Source organism: Panthera uncia, chromosome C2 (genome assembly GCF_023721935.1).
Source record: "Panthera uncia isolate 11264 chromosome C2, Puncia_PCG_1.0, whole genome shotgun sequence".
Taxonomy (NCBI): domain Eukaryota; kingdom Metazoa; phylum Chordata; class Mammalia; order Carnivora; family Felidae; genus Panthera; species Panthera uncia.
This window is the reverse complement of record NC_064810.1, coordinates 70,831,819-70,852,269: the sequence shown is the minus strand read 5'-3', so window position 1 is coordinate 70,852,269 and position 20,451 is coordinate 70,831,819. Positions and strand designations below refer to the sequence as shown.

General features: G+C 35.2%; 1 protein-coding gene and 1 pseudogene across 1 annotated transcript in view; one reads left to right on the top strand and one right to left on the bottom strand.

The window, feature by feature from the left end:
• The window catches only part of PIGX (phosphatidylinositol glycan anchor biosynthesis class X), a gene marked incomplete at its 5' end in the record, with an annotated part of 79,733 nt that overhangs the window by 53,836 nt on the left and 5,446 nt on the right, over positions 1–20,451 (bottom strand). Inside the window, 2 exons of the mRNA XM_049629187.1 lie at positions 623–836; positions 9,662–9,803. Of these exons, the coding sequence (XP_049485144.1) occupies positions 623–836; positions 9,662–9,803 (356 nt within the window). The remainder of the gene's footprint in view (positions 1–622; positions 837–9,661; positions 9,804–20,451) is intronic.
• On the top strand, positions 12,071–13,786 carry LOC125921810 (ras-related protein Rab-5A-like; annotated as a pseudogene).

Genomic DNA, 20,451 nt, shown 5'->3' with positions numbered 1-20,451 from the left:
TTTATTTATTTATTTATTTATTTATTTATTTATTTATTTATTTATTTATACTTATTGTTTTAAGTAGTCTCCATGCCCAACATGGGACTTGAACTCACAACCTTGAGACCAGGAGTCTCATGCTCTACTGACTGGGCCAGCCAGGTGCTCCTCAAAAGGGGAATTTTCAAAAAAAGAAAGGGAAAGAGGAGGAATCTGTAAATTAAGAGATTTAACGGTAATACATTTATTTAAATGGAAAAGATGAAGCTTTATTCTCTAAGAATGCCCACTTGGGTGAAAAAAAAGTATAAAGAAACATAAGGAAGTGATTAAAAGTCAGGATAGTAGGTTAGTTTTAGAGGAAAGGAGGAAGCAATGATTGAGACAGGACACACAGAGCTGCTGCTAGGGTGACTGGTGAAGTTCTATTTCTTGACCTGGGAGGTAATTACTAGGGTATTTGCCTTATAATAATTTACTATTTATTTGTGAAGTTTTTCTATATCTATGGTTTATTTTACAATCAAAAAATTAAAAAGAAAAAAGAAACATGCTTTTGTCATCCTTGCCCTTGACTTCAGACTTGCCACCACATCTTTACTTTTATTTTCAACCTTCAGAAAAGGCTTGCAACCCTCACCTTGGTCACAATACATTAGTAAATCAGGGTTATTGACCACAATAACAGTTTCTCCATCTTTACTATGTGGCCGATGATAGCGGTAGTGCACAGGCAAAAAAGCTTGGAAACAATCGATGCATTGTGAATCTTGTCTGGCATAAATTAGAACTTCAGATTCCTTGGACAAATAATTGGGAGCTTCTATATTAAAATTTTCTGAAACCATCACTGCCTGTCAAAAAAACAGCAAATATTAATCCAGAAGAAGAAATGAATGAGGAAGATCAATAAATAAAACCAGAAGATTGCTATACAGATGAACAGAAATGTCTAATCCCCCCCTTATAAACAATTTCCATTCCATGCCATCCGCAAAACACAAGATGTGCTCTAAAAGTTTGTTTACTAAAAGTAAACTGAGGAAATTATACTCTAGGGTGTGAACTTTCCCCATAATAAAAATTATTTATTTGTAGTTTCTTTATCAACCTTGCTTGGGTGACAAAACAGGTACCAAAAAAAGAGAAATTCTGGGAATATAGCATTTAATAAGTATGAAAACTATGACAAAAACAGTTAACCCAGTATTGGGTTGAAATGATTGCTATCATTCTGGTAATTTCCTGTTCTTCAGAGAAGTTAAGATGGCAGTGAGTAAGACAGAGTACTGTGGTCAGGAAGTCAAAGCAAAGGTCAGCACTCTTTCCATATTTGGTATAAAAAGTTAATAGAAAAATAGTAAATGCTTCTTTAAAAAAATATGGTAAAAAACAATTTAAAATAGATATTCTACACCAAAAGTAAAAATGCATATGTTGCCGAAATTAGTCCTGAATTATAATGTTTGTGTGTGTATATATTATATATCCATCCACACACATTTATGTATAAACACACATATACACATGCACATATATGTACACATATATAGGCACTCTATACATAATCTGTGAGTGTGTGTGTATGTGTGTGTACAGACCTACACACATACAACTTGTCTCTAGATTCTCTATGTGAAGCCCAGATACATCTCAGAGAAAAAAACAGAATTAACTTCTTCCCATCATGGCAAACATCCTAATTCTCCTGTTTGATGGAAGCACCAAGTACTTTATTTTTTCACATGTTTTTCCTTCTCTGATTATCACAGGAATAAGAAAAAAACAACTCACTGGCAAAAGCCAAGGAGTTATATAATCTTATGAGTCATAATGAACTTTAAAGGTGATCAAATTAAACCACTGTCCCAATGAGAGCATTGTTCAAGGATCCAGTCACTGCTTGAATACTCTCAATGACTAAAAGGAAGCTTATTGCTTTAAGTCATCTCATTTTATCTACTGTTAAAAGGTTATTCTTTTTTTTTTTTAGGTTATTCTTTTTTTATGCGTAGAAATTTGATGCTCTGGTATATAACATTCACAACTGTCCTTGCTTACAATACCTACAATAAAACTGTTCCCTATTTCACTAAGGGTCCCTCAAACATTTCCACTAAATTTTCTCCTCCTCAGAGAAACATTCATAGCTTTCTTGGTTTCTCATGATATGGTTTCCGAATCATTCATCATATTAGTTACCTTTAGAAACACTCAGGGTATATAGTAGCAATATTACTTTCAGTCAAAAATTGTAAGATTATTTTAGCAGCCTTATTTCAGTGAGATATATATTCATATATAGAAGATATATGTACTTTTTTAAAAAATTAAGACTATTTTTCAGAGCAGTTTCAGGTTTACAGGAAAACAGAGCAGAAAATACAGCATCTCTATGTATCACCCCCCACCCTACAGTTTTCTCTACTATTAACATTAGTATGGTACATTTGTTACAATTGATAAGCCGGTTTTGACAAATTAAAGCCCATCATTTAAGTTAGGGTTCAATCTTTATGTTGTAGATTCTATGTGTTTTGACAAATGTAAAAGGACATAAATTCCCATTACAGCATCCTACAAAGTAGTTTCGCTGACCCTGTCTGTGTTCCACCTATTCGTCCCTATATCTTTCATTTGAAAATTTTGCAAAAACATTCAAGAAACTCCCATACTATTTTTTCAAATAATTGACTTATTACTAACTAAATGAAGGGCCTAGATTTATCTCTATTAAATTTTATCTTCCTGGCTACAGTCTATTTTTTCTAGGATGTTGAGATTTAATTGAAATTCAACCTGTCAACCAACATTTATGTAACATTTATGAATTTGGTAACTATGTCTTCTGTATTTTCACTTAAGGATAAAAACATTGACCAGGAGGATCAAGAGCAAAGTCCCAAGGAATATTACTAGAGACCTCCTGCTAGAAATTTATTAATGAACTCTCCTTGGATACAACTAAGTGTAAATAAAAAAACAGCCCAAAATTTTCTATCTTATCTTATGAACATCTTATTTTCTATCTATCTTTAAAAAAATTTTTTTAAATGTGTTTATTTATTTTTGAGAGAGAGACAGAGCAAATGAGGGAGGGATAGAGAGAGAGAGGGAGACACAGAATCTGAAGCAGGCTCCAGGCTCTGAGTTGTCAGCACGAAGCCTGACACGGGGCTTGAACTCACGAGCTGTGAGATCATGACCTGAGCCAAAGTCAGATGCTTAACCGATGAGCCACCCAGGCACCCCTTCTATCTGTCTTATGTATGTATGACATGATAATAATAAACATATCTTTCTTTGAGTAGTTACTATGTTGACAGGTATTTCATTAAGTGGTTTATATACATTATCTCCTTTAATTTTCACAAGAATCCTATCTGGTAGGAACTATTAGCCTTATTATATAAATGAGCAAGTATCTGAGTGAATAAACAATATAAAGAATAAGTAGAGGAGCCAAGATTCAAAGCCAGGTCACACGGACTCCCTTATTCAATTAGGTTAAACTAAACAAAAAAACTAATATTTAATACAGCCATTCTTTAGAGATACTGTGGGTTTGGTTCTTGATCACCACAATAAAGCAAATCAAATGAATCCTTTGGCTTCTCAATGCAAATAAAAGTTATGCTTATACTACATTGTAATCTATTAAGTGTGCAATAGCATTATGCCTTAAAAAAAACCCCAATGTACATGCCTTAAAGATATTTTGTTGCTAAAAAATGCTAACCAGCATCTACACTTTCAGCAAGTTATAATCACTGATCACAGATCACCATAACAAATATAATAATAAAAAAGTTAAAAATATTATTACCAAAATGTGATACTGAGACATGAAGTGAGCAAACGCTGTTAGAAAAATGATGTTGAGGGGCGCCTGGGTGGCTCAGTCGGTTAGGCGTCCAACTTCAGCCCAGGTCATGATCTCGCGGTCTGTGAGTTCAAGCCCCGCGTTGGGCTCTGTGCTGACTGCTCAGAGCCTGGAGCCTGTTTCAGATTCTGTGTCTCCCTCTCTCTCTCTGACCCTCCCCCGTTCATGCTCTGTCTCTCTCCGTCTCAAAAATAAATAAACGTTAAAAAAAAAAAAAGTAAAAGAAAAATGATGTCGATAGGCTTGAACAGAGTTGCTACAAACCTTCAATTTGTAACAAAACACAGTATCTGTGAAGTACAATAAAGTGAAGCACAGTGAAATGAGATATGCCTGTAGCTGAAAATTAAGCATAAGTAAAACTGATATAAAGTATATTCCTGATTGTGATACTTAGAATTTATGATGGCACGATGATCTTCAACTTCTCTAAATATTGTTTTTTTACTTATTATTTTTCCCATAGAAATAAATATATGGTTAAGTTCTCCGAATTGAAAATTTTTAAAACGTGCATTGAAACTGGGATATAATGAAAATGAGGCAGGTAGAAATAACAATTTGGCCTTCAGAGAGGGCTCTGTTGGTTGAAGAGTTATTTGGTAACGGTTCAAAAACTTTTACACTAGGCATTGAAACTCAAAAGTTAGCCTTTTAAGGGTTTCTTGGAAAATAATGAAAATATTCTAGAATAGTTGTGATGGTTGTACAATTTTATGAATATACTAAAAACTACTAACTTGTATATTTCAAAAGGGTGAATTTTGTGATTTGAATTGTATCTCAATTCTTAGAATGAGAATCTTTTTTTTTTTTTTTACACGAACTTCAACAAAGACCTAAATCCATTTTAAACCAAGATCAATTAAGAATCAACACAAGCTAACCCATAAACAACAACTTAGGTCTTAGAGGTGATTTAGGAGTTTGGGCTAGGAGTTTCTTAAAACCGACCTACAACAGGGAAGGGGAAAAAATTGTACAAGTAGGTACATGCATTGACAGGTAACCAAAACCTCAGATAGCTGGAGGTGTGTATATCACTTTAGATGTAAAACAAGAGAAAAATATTTTTGGATATCATAACCTGACAATCAAAAGTAATCTGGACAATGGATGGATGCTAGATTTCCCAAATATGTGCCTAAACTATCAGTGCAACCCCCAAAAGCCTAGTGACTATATACTGATCTGCAAAAAATATTTTGTTATTCCATTTTCACTGCAGATAAAATAGCAATAATGTATTATCAAAAAACTGAAATTATACATCAAACATTAATCCAAAAGGAGCATACACTGGTTAACAGACATGGATCTATACTCTTTCATGACAATAGTTGAGTGTTGTCATGCGACTACATATGTCACAAACCACTGCAGCTAAGTTAAATGAATTAAGCTATGAAATTGTGCCATATCAATAACATTTGCCATATCTTTCTCTCATGAACTAGAGCTCTTCAAAAAAACTTCTCAATTAAGGCATAGTAAGTGGTGGCTTTGAACAACTTCTACAATCTACAAATGTAAAACTTTATAAAAATTAAAGGTATAATACTTTTCTGACACTGAGATGTTAATTCTAACCGTACATTTTTTTAATGATCTATTCCTGGGTGCCTGAATGGCTCAGTCAGTTAAGCATCCCACTTTGGCTCTGGTCATGACCTCATGGTTCATGAGGTCAAACCCTGAGTTGGGCTCCGTGCTGACAGTGCAGAGCCTGCTTGGGATTCTCTCTCTCTCCCTCTCCCTGCCCCTCCCCCACGTATGCTTTCTTTCTCTCTCAAAATAAATAAACTTAAAAGTCACATTTTGTACCAACTGAGCCAGCCCAGGCGCCCCCAATGAAAAATCTTAAAGTATACTCTTTTCTGTTAACTTTCAAATATACATTATTGTTAACTACAGTCACCATACTCTACACTAGTTCCCAGAACTTACTCATCTTATAACTGGATGTTTGTACTCTTTGACCACCTTCACCTATTCCTCCCACACTCTTGCTCCTGGCATCCACCACCAGTCTACCAATCTGAGTTCAGTTTTTTTTAGATTCCACATATAAGTGAGATTTGTCTTTCTCTGACTTCACTTAGCATGATGCACTCAAGGTTCATGTGTGTTGATGCAAAGGCAGGATTTTCTTCTTTTTTATAGGTAACATTCCATTGTGTGTGTGTATACACACACACACACACACACACACACATTTTCTTTATCCATTCATCTGTTGATGGACACTTAGGTTGTTTCCATAGCTTGTCTACTGTAAATAATGCTGCAAGGAATATGGGGTAGAGATTTCCCTTCAAGATAGTTCAGTCACAGGACAGTAGGCCATTTGAAGTTGTCCCACAACTCACTACTGCTCCATTTACTTTTTACATTTCTATTTTTTAATCTGTTTTATATTTTTTGTGGTTTCTATTACTATGTTTTCAAGTTTATTAATTTTTCTGCAATCCTTGAATGCCATTACTTTCTTCACAAGTTCAATGTTGCCCTCTTATATATCTTCCACGTCTCTACGTACCTTTTTGAACATATGAATACAGTTATAATAACTGTTTTCACGTCCTGTCTGTTAATTCTACTATCTGGGCCAGTTCTAGATTGGTTTTGATTGATTCATTTATCTCATTACAGGTCATATTTTTCCCCATCTTTTCATACCTCCTAATTTTTTATTAGAATCAGGACATTGTGATTTTGATCTTATTGGGTGCTGGATACTTCTGTATTCCTATAAGTATTCTTGAGTTTTGTTTGTATGCAGTAAAGTCACGTACAAACAGTTTGGTTTTCTGAAGATCTTGCTTTTAAGATTTATTAAACAGAACTGCCATAATGTTCAGCCTAGGGCTAAGTATCTCCCACTACTGAGTAAAATTTCTTCTATTTACTCTATCTAATGCCCAGTGAATCAGGAGGCTGTTCCTAGCCTGGTTGCTGGGAGCAGACACTACTACTGGCCTTATGCGAGTACCAGACACTATAACCTCTAATTTTTTCATACGGTTCTTTTCCCAGCAGCAAGTAGTTTCCTCACATGCATGCACTAATCAATACTCAACTATGTACTTGAGGGGAATCTTTTATGGATCTCTGGAGTTGTCTCTATGCAATTCTCTCCTCTCTACCATGCTGTCTTGTGAATTCTGCTGACCTCGGTCTCCCCAGAATCTCACCTTCATCTCCTCAATTCAAGAAGTCTACCAGGTTCTGCTTGGGTTCCTGCTCCCTATGCTATAGTCTGAAAACTCTCCAAAGCAATAAGCTGGGATGGTTGTAAAGCTCACCTTATTAATTGCCCAATTACTTCACATATCACTGCCCTCATTGTCTGATAGTCAATGATCTTTTCCATCATTTCATATATTTTGTCTACTTCTTGGTTGTTTCATGTGAGAGAGTATATCTGGTCGCTGTCCTCCAACTTGGTCAGGGCATAGAACCTAATACTACATATTTTGATTGAGTAAAACTTATGATTTCAAAAACACAGCATTTCCATTTTGATCTAAAGAACAGCAATTTCATATGTTTCAATCTAATATTATGCTGTTTTCAAAGAATGTGAAAGATTTTGATTAAGTACATCTAATAGCCCTATCTAAAAATGAAATGAGATTCATTTGATGTGCCTTATCCAATGTTCCTATTTAAAGCTTGTCTTTATTTTCAAATTGCTGATAAACCATCACAAACTCCTTACAAAACATTTTGTTGCCACACATCACTCATTTAATTTGAACCCACTGTTCTATTTGCTGCAGTCACACATTTTATCTCATGGAACAGTCAAGATCTCTATCTAAATATATAAGCATTGATCATTTACTACATATAAATTAACTTCTATCCAGTTATACTCATCATTTAATACCACTTCTTGTGACAGAGTTTCTCTGCACAAATAATTGGGCCACAGTCTCAACCCAGCTAGGCAGAAGGAAATAACATCTCATATATCAGGAAATCAACTTCCAATTAGCTATGTGTCACAAATGAGACATCTATTTTTCTAGAAATTACCAAATGAAAAAGTAAATTCACTTAAAAGTCTTATAATTAGGGATTAGAAAATTAGGAAACAAGGAGCACCTGGGTGGCTCAGTTGGCTAAGCATTTGACTTTGGCCCAGGTCATGGTCTCATGGTTCATAAGCTTGAGCCCCATGTTGGGTGAGCTCAAGCCCTGCCTGGGGTGAGCTCAAGCCCCGCTTTGGGACTCTCTCTCTCTCTCCCTTTCTCTGCCACTAGCTCACTCACTCTCTCTCCAAAAAAAAAAAAAAAAAAAAAATAGGAAACAGAAAATCAAGATAAAGAGAAACTTGTCAATCAATCCAGAGTGGCATTCTGTTCCTGCCCAGTTTTCTTGCTACAATCATCTGCACATACCCCAATCTCATCCCTACCAAGAGGGTGTGCATGTGACCTCTTTTTGGGCACTCCTGTGCAAAAATAATTCCATTTTCTTAAAACATGGTAGGCAATTTTATTACGGAAATTTAAATATGATTCCAATCCATGTCACTACAAGCCAAGAACTGCGTTTAAATTTGAAACCTATTATTAAAATTTCAAAAGCCTCATTCAAAATTCATGACTCAGTGAAGGAAACAGATGAGGAAAAAAGCAATGAGGTCTTTCCACATGTGTATATGTACTGACACTGCCATATATGTGAACATGTGTATCTAAACTGTTATATATGTGCAAAAAAAACAGAACACGGGAATAAATTTCGTGAATGGGGGTTGAGAGAGGTGGAAGTTCATCATTATACACCTTTTCATACCTCCTGAATATTGAACCATGAGAATATAATTACCTATTCAAGAAGAAATTTAAGTAAGTAATTAAAACAGATGAAGAAACTGGCCTAAACCACAATTAGAAATAAAATGTCATTATATATGACTCCAAGTATAGTATATTTATTTTACCTTTCCTATATTTATATAGAGATTATAATCTTACGAACAAAGATTTCCCAAAATTTCTTAATAGGAATCATCTGAGTTGTTAAAAACAGATTTTTGGTCCAATCTAGATCTACTGAATTAAGATTTCCCAGAAAGACATAATCTGCACAAAAAGCAGCCCCAAGTAATTCTTACCAAAAGTTAAGGAAACCATTAACTAAGGAATAAGATTCATTTCTGGAAAGAGCAACAACTTTGCAATTAGACAATCCTGGATTTATCTCTTGGCTCTTCCATTTACCTGTGTGATCCTGGATAAGTTACTTGGCCTCTTTGTGCCTCAGGTTCCTTATCTATAAAGTGGAAAGATAATACTTCTAGGGTTTTTATAAAGATTGATCTGTGCAGAAGGTATGGGACATCATATTTCTCTAATGCTTAATATACCTTGCTTCCTTAAAAAAAAAAAAAGAAGATATCTGGCATATAGATATCCAATATCCTCCCACATTCGAATTATACAGATGTTAGGGTATATGTCACTCTAACGATACTGTTAAATGCTGAAGCAGTATTTATTAATCATTAATCTTCACAAAAACATATAATAGTCACTAAACTAGGAGCCAATCTGACAAAAAGCATTTAACTAGTTCAGTTTAGTTGGTTTATTACTGACAAGTTTGACACATATCACTCATTTTTTAAAGAATATTCCTATCCTACCTAAAAGAAATTACTTTATATGCTTTAACAAAATGAATAAAGAGTACAATGTTGCTTTGTCTATTATTTTTCCTTAATCCAAATTATAGCATCCCTAAAATAATTTCTCTCTCAAAAAAATTCTCTAATAGTTATACCTCTGTTATGTTTCTCTCTCGTAATGAAGCCAACTCATATGGATCCACAAAAAGTCCTGATGGAATGTACTGTTTAATTAAGAGTCGGCAGGTCTGTAAGTCCTCAAGGCTTTCTCCAAATTTCACTTTTATTAAGAGGTCTCTGTAAGATAAGTACATTTAAAATAAATCTCTCCAATTGTTAAATGAAATAGCATAACATTACATTCGAATTAGTAAAAACACTGCATTTCAAATTCATTTTTCAGAAAATCATAAAGTCAAATGAAGTATTTATATCATGTCAGAACCACTCATGAGATCGTTTATGAATTTATGTCATAAGCCACAGTACAGTATTAGTATGAAAACAAAGATCAATGGAAAGAAATAGAGTCCAAAAACAGACACACACGTTTATAGGCAATAAAGGTGCCAATATAATTTGATAGGAAAAGGAGAGTCTTTTCAACAAGTAGTACTGAAACAAGAAATCTACACAGAAAAAAAATGAACCTTGATCTCAAACTCATACCACGTACAAATATTAATTTGAAGTAGATTATAAACCTAAATGTATAATTGTCCCAGCTTTCTGTCTGAAGGCACATGTTGGACCAAGTATGGGGAAGGAAACCCAAAGCACAACACAGTGGTTTTGCTTAAATTATAAAACAGAGATAGAAGTAAAGGGAGGGGCGCCTGGGTGGCTAAGTCCGTTAAGCGTCCACCTCTTGATCTCTGTTCAGGTCATGATCTCAAGGTTTGTGAGTTTGAGCCCCATGTTGGACTTTGCGCTGCCAGTGCATAGCCTACTTGGAATTCTCTCTTTCTCTCTCTCTCTCTCTCAAAATAAATAAACTTAAAAAACAACAACAAGTTAAGGGAGACTGAAGTAGCTGGAAGATAAGGTGCTAAATTCCAGAGAGGACAGTACTACGTAGGCGTTCTATAAATCTGAATTGGTCTCCCTTTGAGTTTTTTCTGAATACTAAGTAAAGCATGAGTAAAGTGTAATTCCACGAGACTGGGCAAAGAATAACCAGGGAACTGAAAAACAAGAAATGCTAAAATTTCACACAAGTTGGGAGAAATCTGCATTTCCAACCAACCAAAGTACAGAGACCATAGCTTTTGGTAAAGATACCAATACGGCAAGGCCTTTGCAGCTAAATTAGCCTTGCAGTAAAGGCCACTTTAATTTTAGACCTATACAAAAAAAGGTTAAGAGGATCAAGCTAATACACAAGTTAATTTAACTGCTAATAGAAAAAATAAGCCCAATGCCCTTCAAAGGAACATAAAATCCACACACTCAAAAATGCTCATATCAGGATGCCTAGGTGGCTGAGTCAGTTAAGTGTCTGACTTTGACTCAGGTCTTGATCTAGTGGTTCATGAGTTCCAGCCCCATGTCAGGCTCTGTGCTGACAGCTTGGAGCCTGGAGCCTGCTTCAGACTCTGTGTCTCTCCCTCTCTCTCTGCCCCTCCCCTGCTTGAGCGTGCGCACTCTCTCTCAAAAGTAAATAAACATTAAAAAAAAAAAAAAGGAAGAGAAAGAGGAGAAAGAAATGAATGATTCTAAGATTCAGACATTATTCTTAGTGTGGAATAATATTTGAAGGTAGGCTATGATAAGCTGAAATTGTACACTATAAAGTCTAAAGCAACCAATTAGAAAAAGAAAGAGGTATAGCTAGTAAGCCAAAAATGGAGATAAAATGGAATGCTTAAAAAATATTCAATTTATCTAAAATAAGGCAAGGAAAGAGAGAAAAGATTAGCTAGGACAAATATAAAAACAGTAACAAAATGGATAGGGTTAAACCAAACCAAACAAATAAATATTTATATTAAAGTAAATGGTCCAGGGGCACCTGGGTAGCTCAGTCAGTTAAGCTTCTGACTCTTGACCTCAGCTCAAGTCATGATCTCATGGTTTGTGGGATTGAGTCCCATGTTGGGCTCTATGCTGTCAGCGCAGAGCTGGTTTGGAATTCTCTCTCTCCCTCCCTCTCTGTCCCTCCCCTGCTCACATAAGCACACATGTGTGCTCACTCTCTCTCTGTCTCCCTCTCAAAATAAACTTAAGAATTTTTTTTTTTTAAAGTAAATGGTCTAGGGGCTCCTCAGTGGCTCAGTTGGTTAAGTGTTCAACTTCAGCTCAGGTCATGATTTCACAGTTCATGAGTTCCAGCCCCGTGTTGGGCTCTGGGATGACAGCTCAGAGCCTGGAGCCTGCTTCAGATTCTGTGTCTCCCTCTCTCTCTGCCCCTCCCCCACTCACACTCTGTCTCTAAGTGAATAAACATTAAAAAAAAAAAAAGTAAATGGTCTAATCATTCCAATTAGAATGTAGAGATTGACAGACTGGATAAAATAGCAACAATTAATTATATGCTATCTATAAGACACACATTAATAATAAAAATAGTGAAATAATAATAATAAAAATATTGCTATATTAACATCAAAAATGCAGATTTCAGGACAAGGAATATTGTCAGGGATAAAGAAGGACATTACAAAAAGATAAAAGGATCAATTCATCAGAACACATAATAATCCTAAATGTGCTATAAAACATCTAAAAACAGTGCTTCAAAATGTTCATGTATTTTACTTCACAGCAAAAACTGGTAAAGCTTCAAGGATAAATAGACAAATCTGCAATTACAGCCAGAGATTTTAATACCCCTCTCTCAATAATGGATAGAATAAGTAGAAAATCAGTAAGGATATAGAAGGCATTCACAATCTTCAATCAAGTTTATCTGACATTAATAGACTCTTCTACCAAACAAGAGCACACTGCACTAGAAAAATCTATATGCTGGGCAATAAAAGAAGTCTCTAGAAGTTTTCATAGGACTGAAATCTTGTTGAGTATAGTCTCTAACCACAGGGAATTGAGTTAGAAATCACAAGAGGAGGAGAAACCGCCTTCACCAAAGCCACAGCCTCAGGCTCAGTCTCCTCCTTTGCCTCTGCCTGAGATCTGCTGCCAGGAAGCTTTGGCTTCACAGTTACATGTGTAGTCTCAGGTTTCTTTACCACCAGAAAGAAAAAAATGGACACCCTGCATCCTGGAAATTCATTTAGGAGATTGAAATTAGGGCCTCTTTCAAATGTGGACATGGCTAAAGGAGGAGCAACAAGACCCAACAGGCCAAATACTGTAGATACAATATGCCAGTTCAAACTAGTACTTCTGGAAGAGTCTGCCCTTGGCAAATCAAGCCTAGTTCTTTGTTTTGTGAAGGGCCAGTTTCATGAATTTCAAGAAAATACTGCTGTGACTGCTTCTGTACCAAAATTGGCTAGCTTGATAATACAACTGTGAAGTCTGAAATAGGGGACACAGCTGGTCAAGAATCATACTATAGCCTAGCACCAATGTACCACAGAGAAGCACAGGTAGCCAGACCTGAATATGAGATCTCAAATGAGGAGTTCTTTGCAAGAGCAAAAAACTGGGTTAAAGAACTTCAGAGGCAAGCAAGTCCTAACACTGTCATAGCTTTACCAGGAAACAAAGCTGACCTAGAATAAATGAGCTGTAGATTTCCAGGAAGCACAGTCCTATGCAGATGACAAAATTATTATTCATGGAGACATCAGCTAAAACATCAATGAATGTAAATGAAATATTTACAGTAATAGCAAAAAATCTGCCAAATAATGGAGCACAAAATCCAGGAGCAAATTCTGCCAGAGGAAGAGCAGCAGAATTTATTGAACTCACACAGCCAACCAGGAGTCAGTGTTGTAGTTACTAAACCTCCAGTTTGAGCTAGCTGGAATATTCTTCTGCTTCTTAAAATGTTTTTTTTTCCTTAAATGTTAATAACACTGAAACTGGTACACTTAACTGGTCCAATGTGATTTCCAAAAAGAGATTTATGATAGAGTCAAGTTTCTAATACAGAATTATTTTAAGTGTTTTGAACTTGATTTTTAATAACACACGTGTCCCTCTGTTCAGCAATAGAAGAAAATGAAATAATAAAGAGCAGAAATCAATGAAATAGAAACTAGACAAATAATAGAGAAACATCAATGAAATACCTTCTTTCCAAAGATCAGTAACATTGACAAATCTCTAGATTTGTCCACTGCTTTATTGGAAGGTTAGAGGAAATCATTTCTTATCACCAGAGATATAACAAAATACTATTTGGACCCATAGTTAACCACAGTTCTATGAAAAAGGCATGTAACTCATTAACTTAGGCTTTGCAAAAACATTCTTTTTTATTTATTTCTATTTTTTTTTAAGTTTATTTATTTATTTTGAGAGAGAGGCCGTGTGTGCAGGGAAGGGGCAGAGAGAAAGGGACAGGATCCCAAGCAGGTTCTGCACTATCAGCACGGAGCCCACAAGGCTCCATCTCAAGAACTGCGAGATCAAAAGTCAGATATTCAACAAACTGAGCCACCCACACACCCCAAAACATTCTTTTTTAAAAAGGATGATCTAAAGATACTTCTACTTTGCTACAGTAATTCAGACAAACGATAATTTCTCCTAGTATCTACATTTAAAGTGTATATTCCACATTTTAACAAATTAGCCATGAGAAAACAGTCCTATATCTTCAGGGGAAAAAAATAAACATCAATGACATCTAAACTATAGCCAGTCCTGTTATTTTTTAAATAGACTTAAAAAAATCAAGTGCAACCACATCTAAATTTAGGAATATGAAACTGATAAATGCATCTTAATGAACAGCACTCCCTGCAAACATGTGGGCTCTTCAACAAAAATGAAACAAACCAGATGTCTGTGAATCTGTTTAATTACTACTAGCTTTGTCGTTTAGGGGCTAAAAGGGGCTTTTGTTCCCTTTGGATGTAATACAGTCGATGCACTAACAATATGTACATTCAAACTTATTTTATTTTTTTTTTAATTTTTTTAATGTTTCTTTATGTTTGAGAGAGAGAGAGAGAGAGACAAACTGTGAGCAGGGGAGGGACACAGAGAGAAAAGAATCCGAAGCAGGCTCCAGGCTCTGAGCTGTTAGCACAGAGCCCGACACGGGGCTCAAACTCATGACCTATGAGATAATGACCTGAGCCAAAGTCCGACGCTTAACCGACTGGGCCACCCAGACACCCCAAACTTATTTTAAATTCAATCTTCAACTGTATTGGAAGTAAGGTACTGGACTGTAGTGTCCATATTATGTTTACTTTTCTACAATATTAAGAGTTGTTTGAAAGTATGTAAACTGTACAGTTACTAAAACAGCTAATTATTTCCTCTCTCCTTCTTTGCAAGGAAGAGGGCTTCAGTTGTTCCTGTATGGCTAGAACCATCGTAAACAACATACCTGTAATCTATAATATGAGTGCTGCAATATGTTGGTAATAATCTTGCAGCCTTATTTTCCGAATTCATTTTATTTTGACCACTTCAGTATATTGCACTAATTGTTTTAGGTATTTCCATTATGTGTCAAGGATGATCTAACCTATTTGAGTGCTGAACAGCTAGCAGAACTTGTACATTTATAATAATTCCAAATTGGTAAAGAAAACATTTCACTAGTGTTCAGTTTATTTTGAGGTGCTCAGGTTAGAATAAATAGTTACTATAAAAAAACAAACAAAAAATCAGTAAAAAAAATTCTGGAAAATCCCCCAAAACCTTAAAATCAAACAACATATGTCTAAATAACTGATGTAAGAAAAGAAATCAAAAAGGATATTAGAAAATATACTGACCTAAATGAAAATGAAAACAAACACGTCAAAACTTACAGGATACAGCTAAAGTCCTGCATAGAAGGAAACACAGCCTTAAATGCAAAGATACTTTTATTAAGGAAAAAACTCTAAAATCAATGACCTAAGCCACCACATCAAAAAACTAAGAAGGAGGGGCGCCTGGGTGGCTCGGTCGGTTGGGCGTCCGACTTCGGCTCAGGTCACAATCTTGCAGTCCGTGAGTTCGAGCCCCACGTCGGGCTCTGGGCTGATGGCTCAGAGCCTGGAGCCTGCTTCCGATTCTGTGTCTCCCTCTCTAACCCCTCCCCCGTTCATGCTCTGTCTCTCTCTGTCTCAAAAATAAATAAAACGTTAAAAAAAAAATTTAAGAAAAAAAAAACTAAGAAGGAAATTAAACTTAAAGCAAAAAGGAAAGAAATAATAAAGAGCAGAAATCAATGAAACAGAAAGTAGACAACAGAGAAACATCAATGAAACCTTTTCTTTCCAAAAATCAGTAACATTGACAAATCTCTAGATTGATCATGAAAGAGAAAAAGCACAGATCACCAATATCAGGAAGAAAAGAGGAAACATTACTATACAATCTCTACATATGAAGAGGACAATAAGGGAATACTTGAATAATTTTACTCCAATTAAACAACTTAAAATAGCTAAATTCCTGGAAAGAAAAAATTACAAGAACTGACAAAAGAAAAAATAGAATATCTAAATATCTCTGTATCTTGAATTTGTAATTAAAAGAAAAAGTTTAAAGCCTTCCCGCATGAAAAACCTCAGCCCTAGATGGCTTTATTGTTTAATTCTATTAAATATTTTTAAAAGAAATAATACCAATGCTGCACAATCAGAAAATAAAGTAGAAGGAAATATTTCCCAATTTATTTTACAAGGACAGCACTGGCCTGACACCAAAGCCCGAAAAAAGCATCACAACAAAAGACAAGTATAGACCAATATTCCTCATGAACAGAGAAGTAAAAAATCCCTTTTTTAAAATTTATTTTTATTTTTTTAATCTTTTAATTATTATTTATTTTGTTTTGTTATTTTTTATTTTTTAAATTAAATTAAAATTTTTTAACCTTTTTCAAAAATGTTTATTTACTTCTGAGAGTGAGAGAGAGAGAGAGAGACAGCACAAGTGGGGGAGGGGCAGAGAGGGAGACACAGAATCTGAAGCAGGCTCCAGGCTCTGAACTGTTAGCACAGAGCCCGACATGGGGCTCGAACTCATGAGCTGTGAGATCATGACCTGAGCCAAAGTTGGACGCCCACCTTACTGATCCACCTAGGTGCCCCAGAAGTAAAAAATCTTTAACAAGATACTAGCATATCAAATCCAGTAATATTTCAAAAAGATAATAATACATCACGACCAAGGGGGAAGTTTATTATTCCAATTATCAACATTTGTACTGTACCATATTGACAGAATAAATTAGAAAAATCATATGATTCTCTTATAATAGATGCAGAAAAAGCTGTTAATAATTCTTAACATTAATCATGAAAAAAAGTTTCAGGAAACTAGGAACATAAAAGAACATCCTCAACTGATAAAAGCCACCTACAAAAATATCTAACATAAATACCATATTTAATGGTGAAAGGCTGGATACCTTCCATTTAAGATGAGAAACAAGGATGGATGGAAAGGGAAGGATGTTTTATTCAATACTGTATTAGGAAAAAATAAATTAAAAAGTACAAAAATTAAAACAACAACAACAACAACATTGTATTAGAGTTTCTAGCCATTCAAAAAGGTAAGGATATAAAAACCATACAGGGGCACCTGGGGGGCTCCGTTGGTTAAATGTCCAACTCTTGATTTCAGCTCAGGTCATGATCTCACGGTTCATGAATTTGAGCCCCACGACAGGCTCTGACAGCGCGGAGCCTGCTTGGGATTCTCCATCTCCCTCTGTCTCTGCCCCTCCTCCACTCACGCTCACGCACATTCTCACTCTCTCAAAAATAAACATTAAAAAAAAAATCATACAGATTGCCTTTCTTTTGTAAACCCATGATCACCTATGTAGAATATCCTAAGGAATCCATGAAAAAGCCACAGGCATTGATAAATGATTTCAATAAGGAATTAGGGTACAATGTAAACATACAAAAGTCAACTATATTTTATTACCAGCAAAAACCAACCAGAAATAAAAACTTTAAAACAACATTTTTTACATTAAAAAAAACTTAGGGATATATTTAACAAAACATATGCAAGACTTATACTCTGCAAGTTACAGTGTTGTTAAGATAACTGATAAAGCCTAAATAAATGAAGATGCCATATTCATGCACCAGAATACTCATGAATACTCATATCACTTCTCTACAAATTGATCTAGAGTTTCGACAGAATCCTAATGAAAAGTTCATGAAGCTTTTTTGAAGAGATCTACAAATTAATTCCAAAAGTTAACAACTTTGAAAAAAAAGTTGAAGAACTCCGACGTTCTGATTTGAAGCCATAATATTATCAAGCTATAGTTATCAAGGTGGTGCATTAGTGGCATATGGATGGACATCCAGGGGTTGGCAAACTTTTTCTGTAAAGACCCTAACAGTAAATATTTCAGGCTTTGTGAGCCTTACAAAATTTGTTACATATTTTTCTTTGCCTTTAAAAAAAAACAACAACCTTCAAAAACATAAAAATCATTTTTAGCTCAAGGGCAGTACAAAATAAGCCATGTGCAGGATTTGGCCTTGAGCCAGTTTGCCAAATGTTTGTGCGTCATAGAGTGCACAGATAGATCCTCACACATAAGGTAATTAATTTTCAACAAATGTGTCAAAGTAATTTGATGAGGAAAGAATAATCCTTTCACCAAATGATGCTGGGTCAACTGGATATCCATAAGGGAAAAAACCTAATAGTATATACAAAAATTCAATGATCTTGGAATAGGCATGGATTTCTTACTTAGGACACAAAAACGATGAACTACAAGAGAAAAAAAAAATGATAAACTGGACTCCATCAAAATTAGAATTCTTACAACCCAATAATAAGATGACAAACCAGCCATTCAGTTTAAACATGGACAAGAAGGGGCACCTGGGTGGTTCAGTCGGTTAAGCATCCAACTTCAGCTCAGGTCATGATCTCACAGCGTCAGGCTCTGTGCTGACAGCTCAGAGCCTGAAGCCTGCTTTGGATTCTGTGTCTCCCTCTCCCTCTGCCCCTTCCCTGCTTGCACTCTGTTTCTCTCTCTCAAAAATAAATAAACATTAAAAAAAAAAAAAGAATGCATATAAAGAACTGATTATCAACAGCAGCTAAATATACAGAGATTTTTGTTTCTTTGCTTATATTCTTCCAAATAGCCTGAGGTAATTTTACATATAGCATTTTATTTTCCTAATAATTTGTATTCACTAAAAGAATTCTGAATAATATTTTTGGTATTGTTATATTCTATTTTCATTAAAAAATATCATTTCTAGTAATATAAAATCTAAGGATAAAATATGCAAATCAATTAAATCCCAAAGTTCTGTATTTACATGGGAAGAAACAAAAATACTTTCCCTCTTCAAAAAAAAAAAAAAAAGAAAAGAAAAACAAAAGAAAAGAAAACCAAAGCACTAAGAAACTAATTTATCCAAGAGTCAAGATTCAAACCCCAGTAGTTATACTCTAATCCCTACATTCTTAGCACTATATCACTTCACCTCTATAAAAGTAGAACATACTTATAATTTTTCTTCCAGATAATGTATATGTAATTATGAATATATGTACTATTTTATAATTAGAAAAATATAAATGTATTTAAAAAGACAGAGACTCGGGGCGCCTGGGTGGCTCAGTCGGTTAGGCGTCTGACTTCAGCTCAGGTCACGATCTTGCGGTCCGCGAGTTCGAGCCCCGCGTCGGGCTCTGGGCTGATGGCTCAGAGCCTGGAGCCTGCTTCGGATTCTGTGTTTCCCTCTCTCTCTGCCCCTCCCCCGTTCATGCTGTGTCTCTCTCTGTCTCAAAAATAAATAAACGTTAAAAAAAAAAAAATTTAAAAAAAAAAAAAAAAGACTCTTCAGGACTTCCCTCCAAGATGACATTCAATCCATTAATCAGAACATGTTGGATGAATCTGTTATTTTTTTTTTATTTTGTTAATCTTTATGAAGTCATTTCTCTGTTCTATTTTTGAGTTCACGTTCTTTATCTTGTTCACAAATACAACATGTAAAACTTCATCAAAAGTCTTGCAGAAAAGACTCTCTGATCTACCTATCTAGTGATCTCTATAAAGGACATAAATTTGTAATAAATTCATGCTGGTTCCCAGAGACCACCACTTCCTCTTTTGGGTTCACAAACCATACTTTTAATAATCAGAGCTAGAATTTTGCCCAGAATCTACATCAACTAAGTCCCAGATTATCCAAGGATTACAAACAGAAGTTCAGCAATCATTTAAGAAAATTCTTGTATGGCACTAAGATATAGTTCATCACACGAGACCCTAAACTCATTTATAATAGTAAGGTCCTTTTATATAATTCCCTTCCATATTTTGCACTTGTTTCCTACTAACAATATTTGCTTGGCCCTCTCCAGAATTACTACTTCTTGAACAAGAGGACAGAAATAATTTTACTTTCTATAATCTATTAATGTTTCTTCCTCCACCCTAACAGCAAGACTACACCTGCTCTAATAACTAAAAAGCCTTTTTAAAAAAATGATTACTGGTGGGGCACCTGGGTGGCTCAGTTTGTTAAGCATCTGACTCTTGATTTCAGCTCAGGTCATGAGATTGAACCCCCCATCGGATTCCTGGCTGAGCTTGAACCCTGCTTGGGATTCTCTCTCTCTGTCCCCTCTCCCTCAAAATAAGTAAGTATTAAAAAAAAAAAAAAAAAGATCTATGGAATTTTCTGAAGATCTCAAATAACTCTGAGATTTCTAGTTTCTGAAGTTATTCTTGTGGGTTCTATCACTCTTCACCCTTAGTTTTATGTCCCAGTTTTTATTTTCAGCACTTCTAATTGGACAGTTACTTTTGCTGTCACAACAGCCTCTTCAGGTACTTCTTTATTCCTCATTGGAA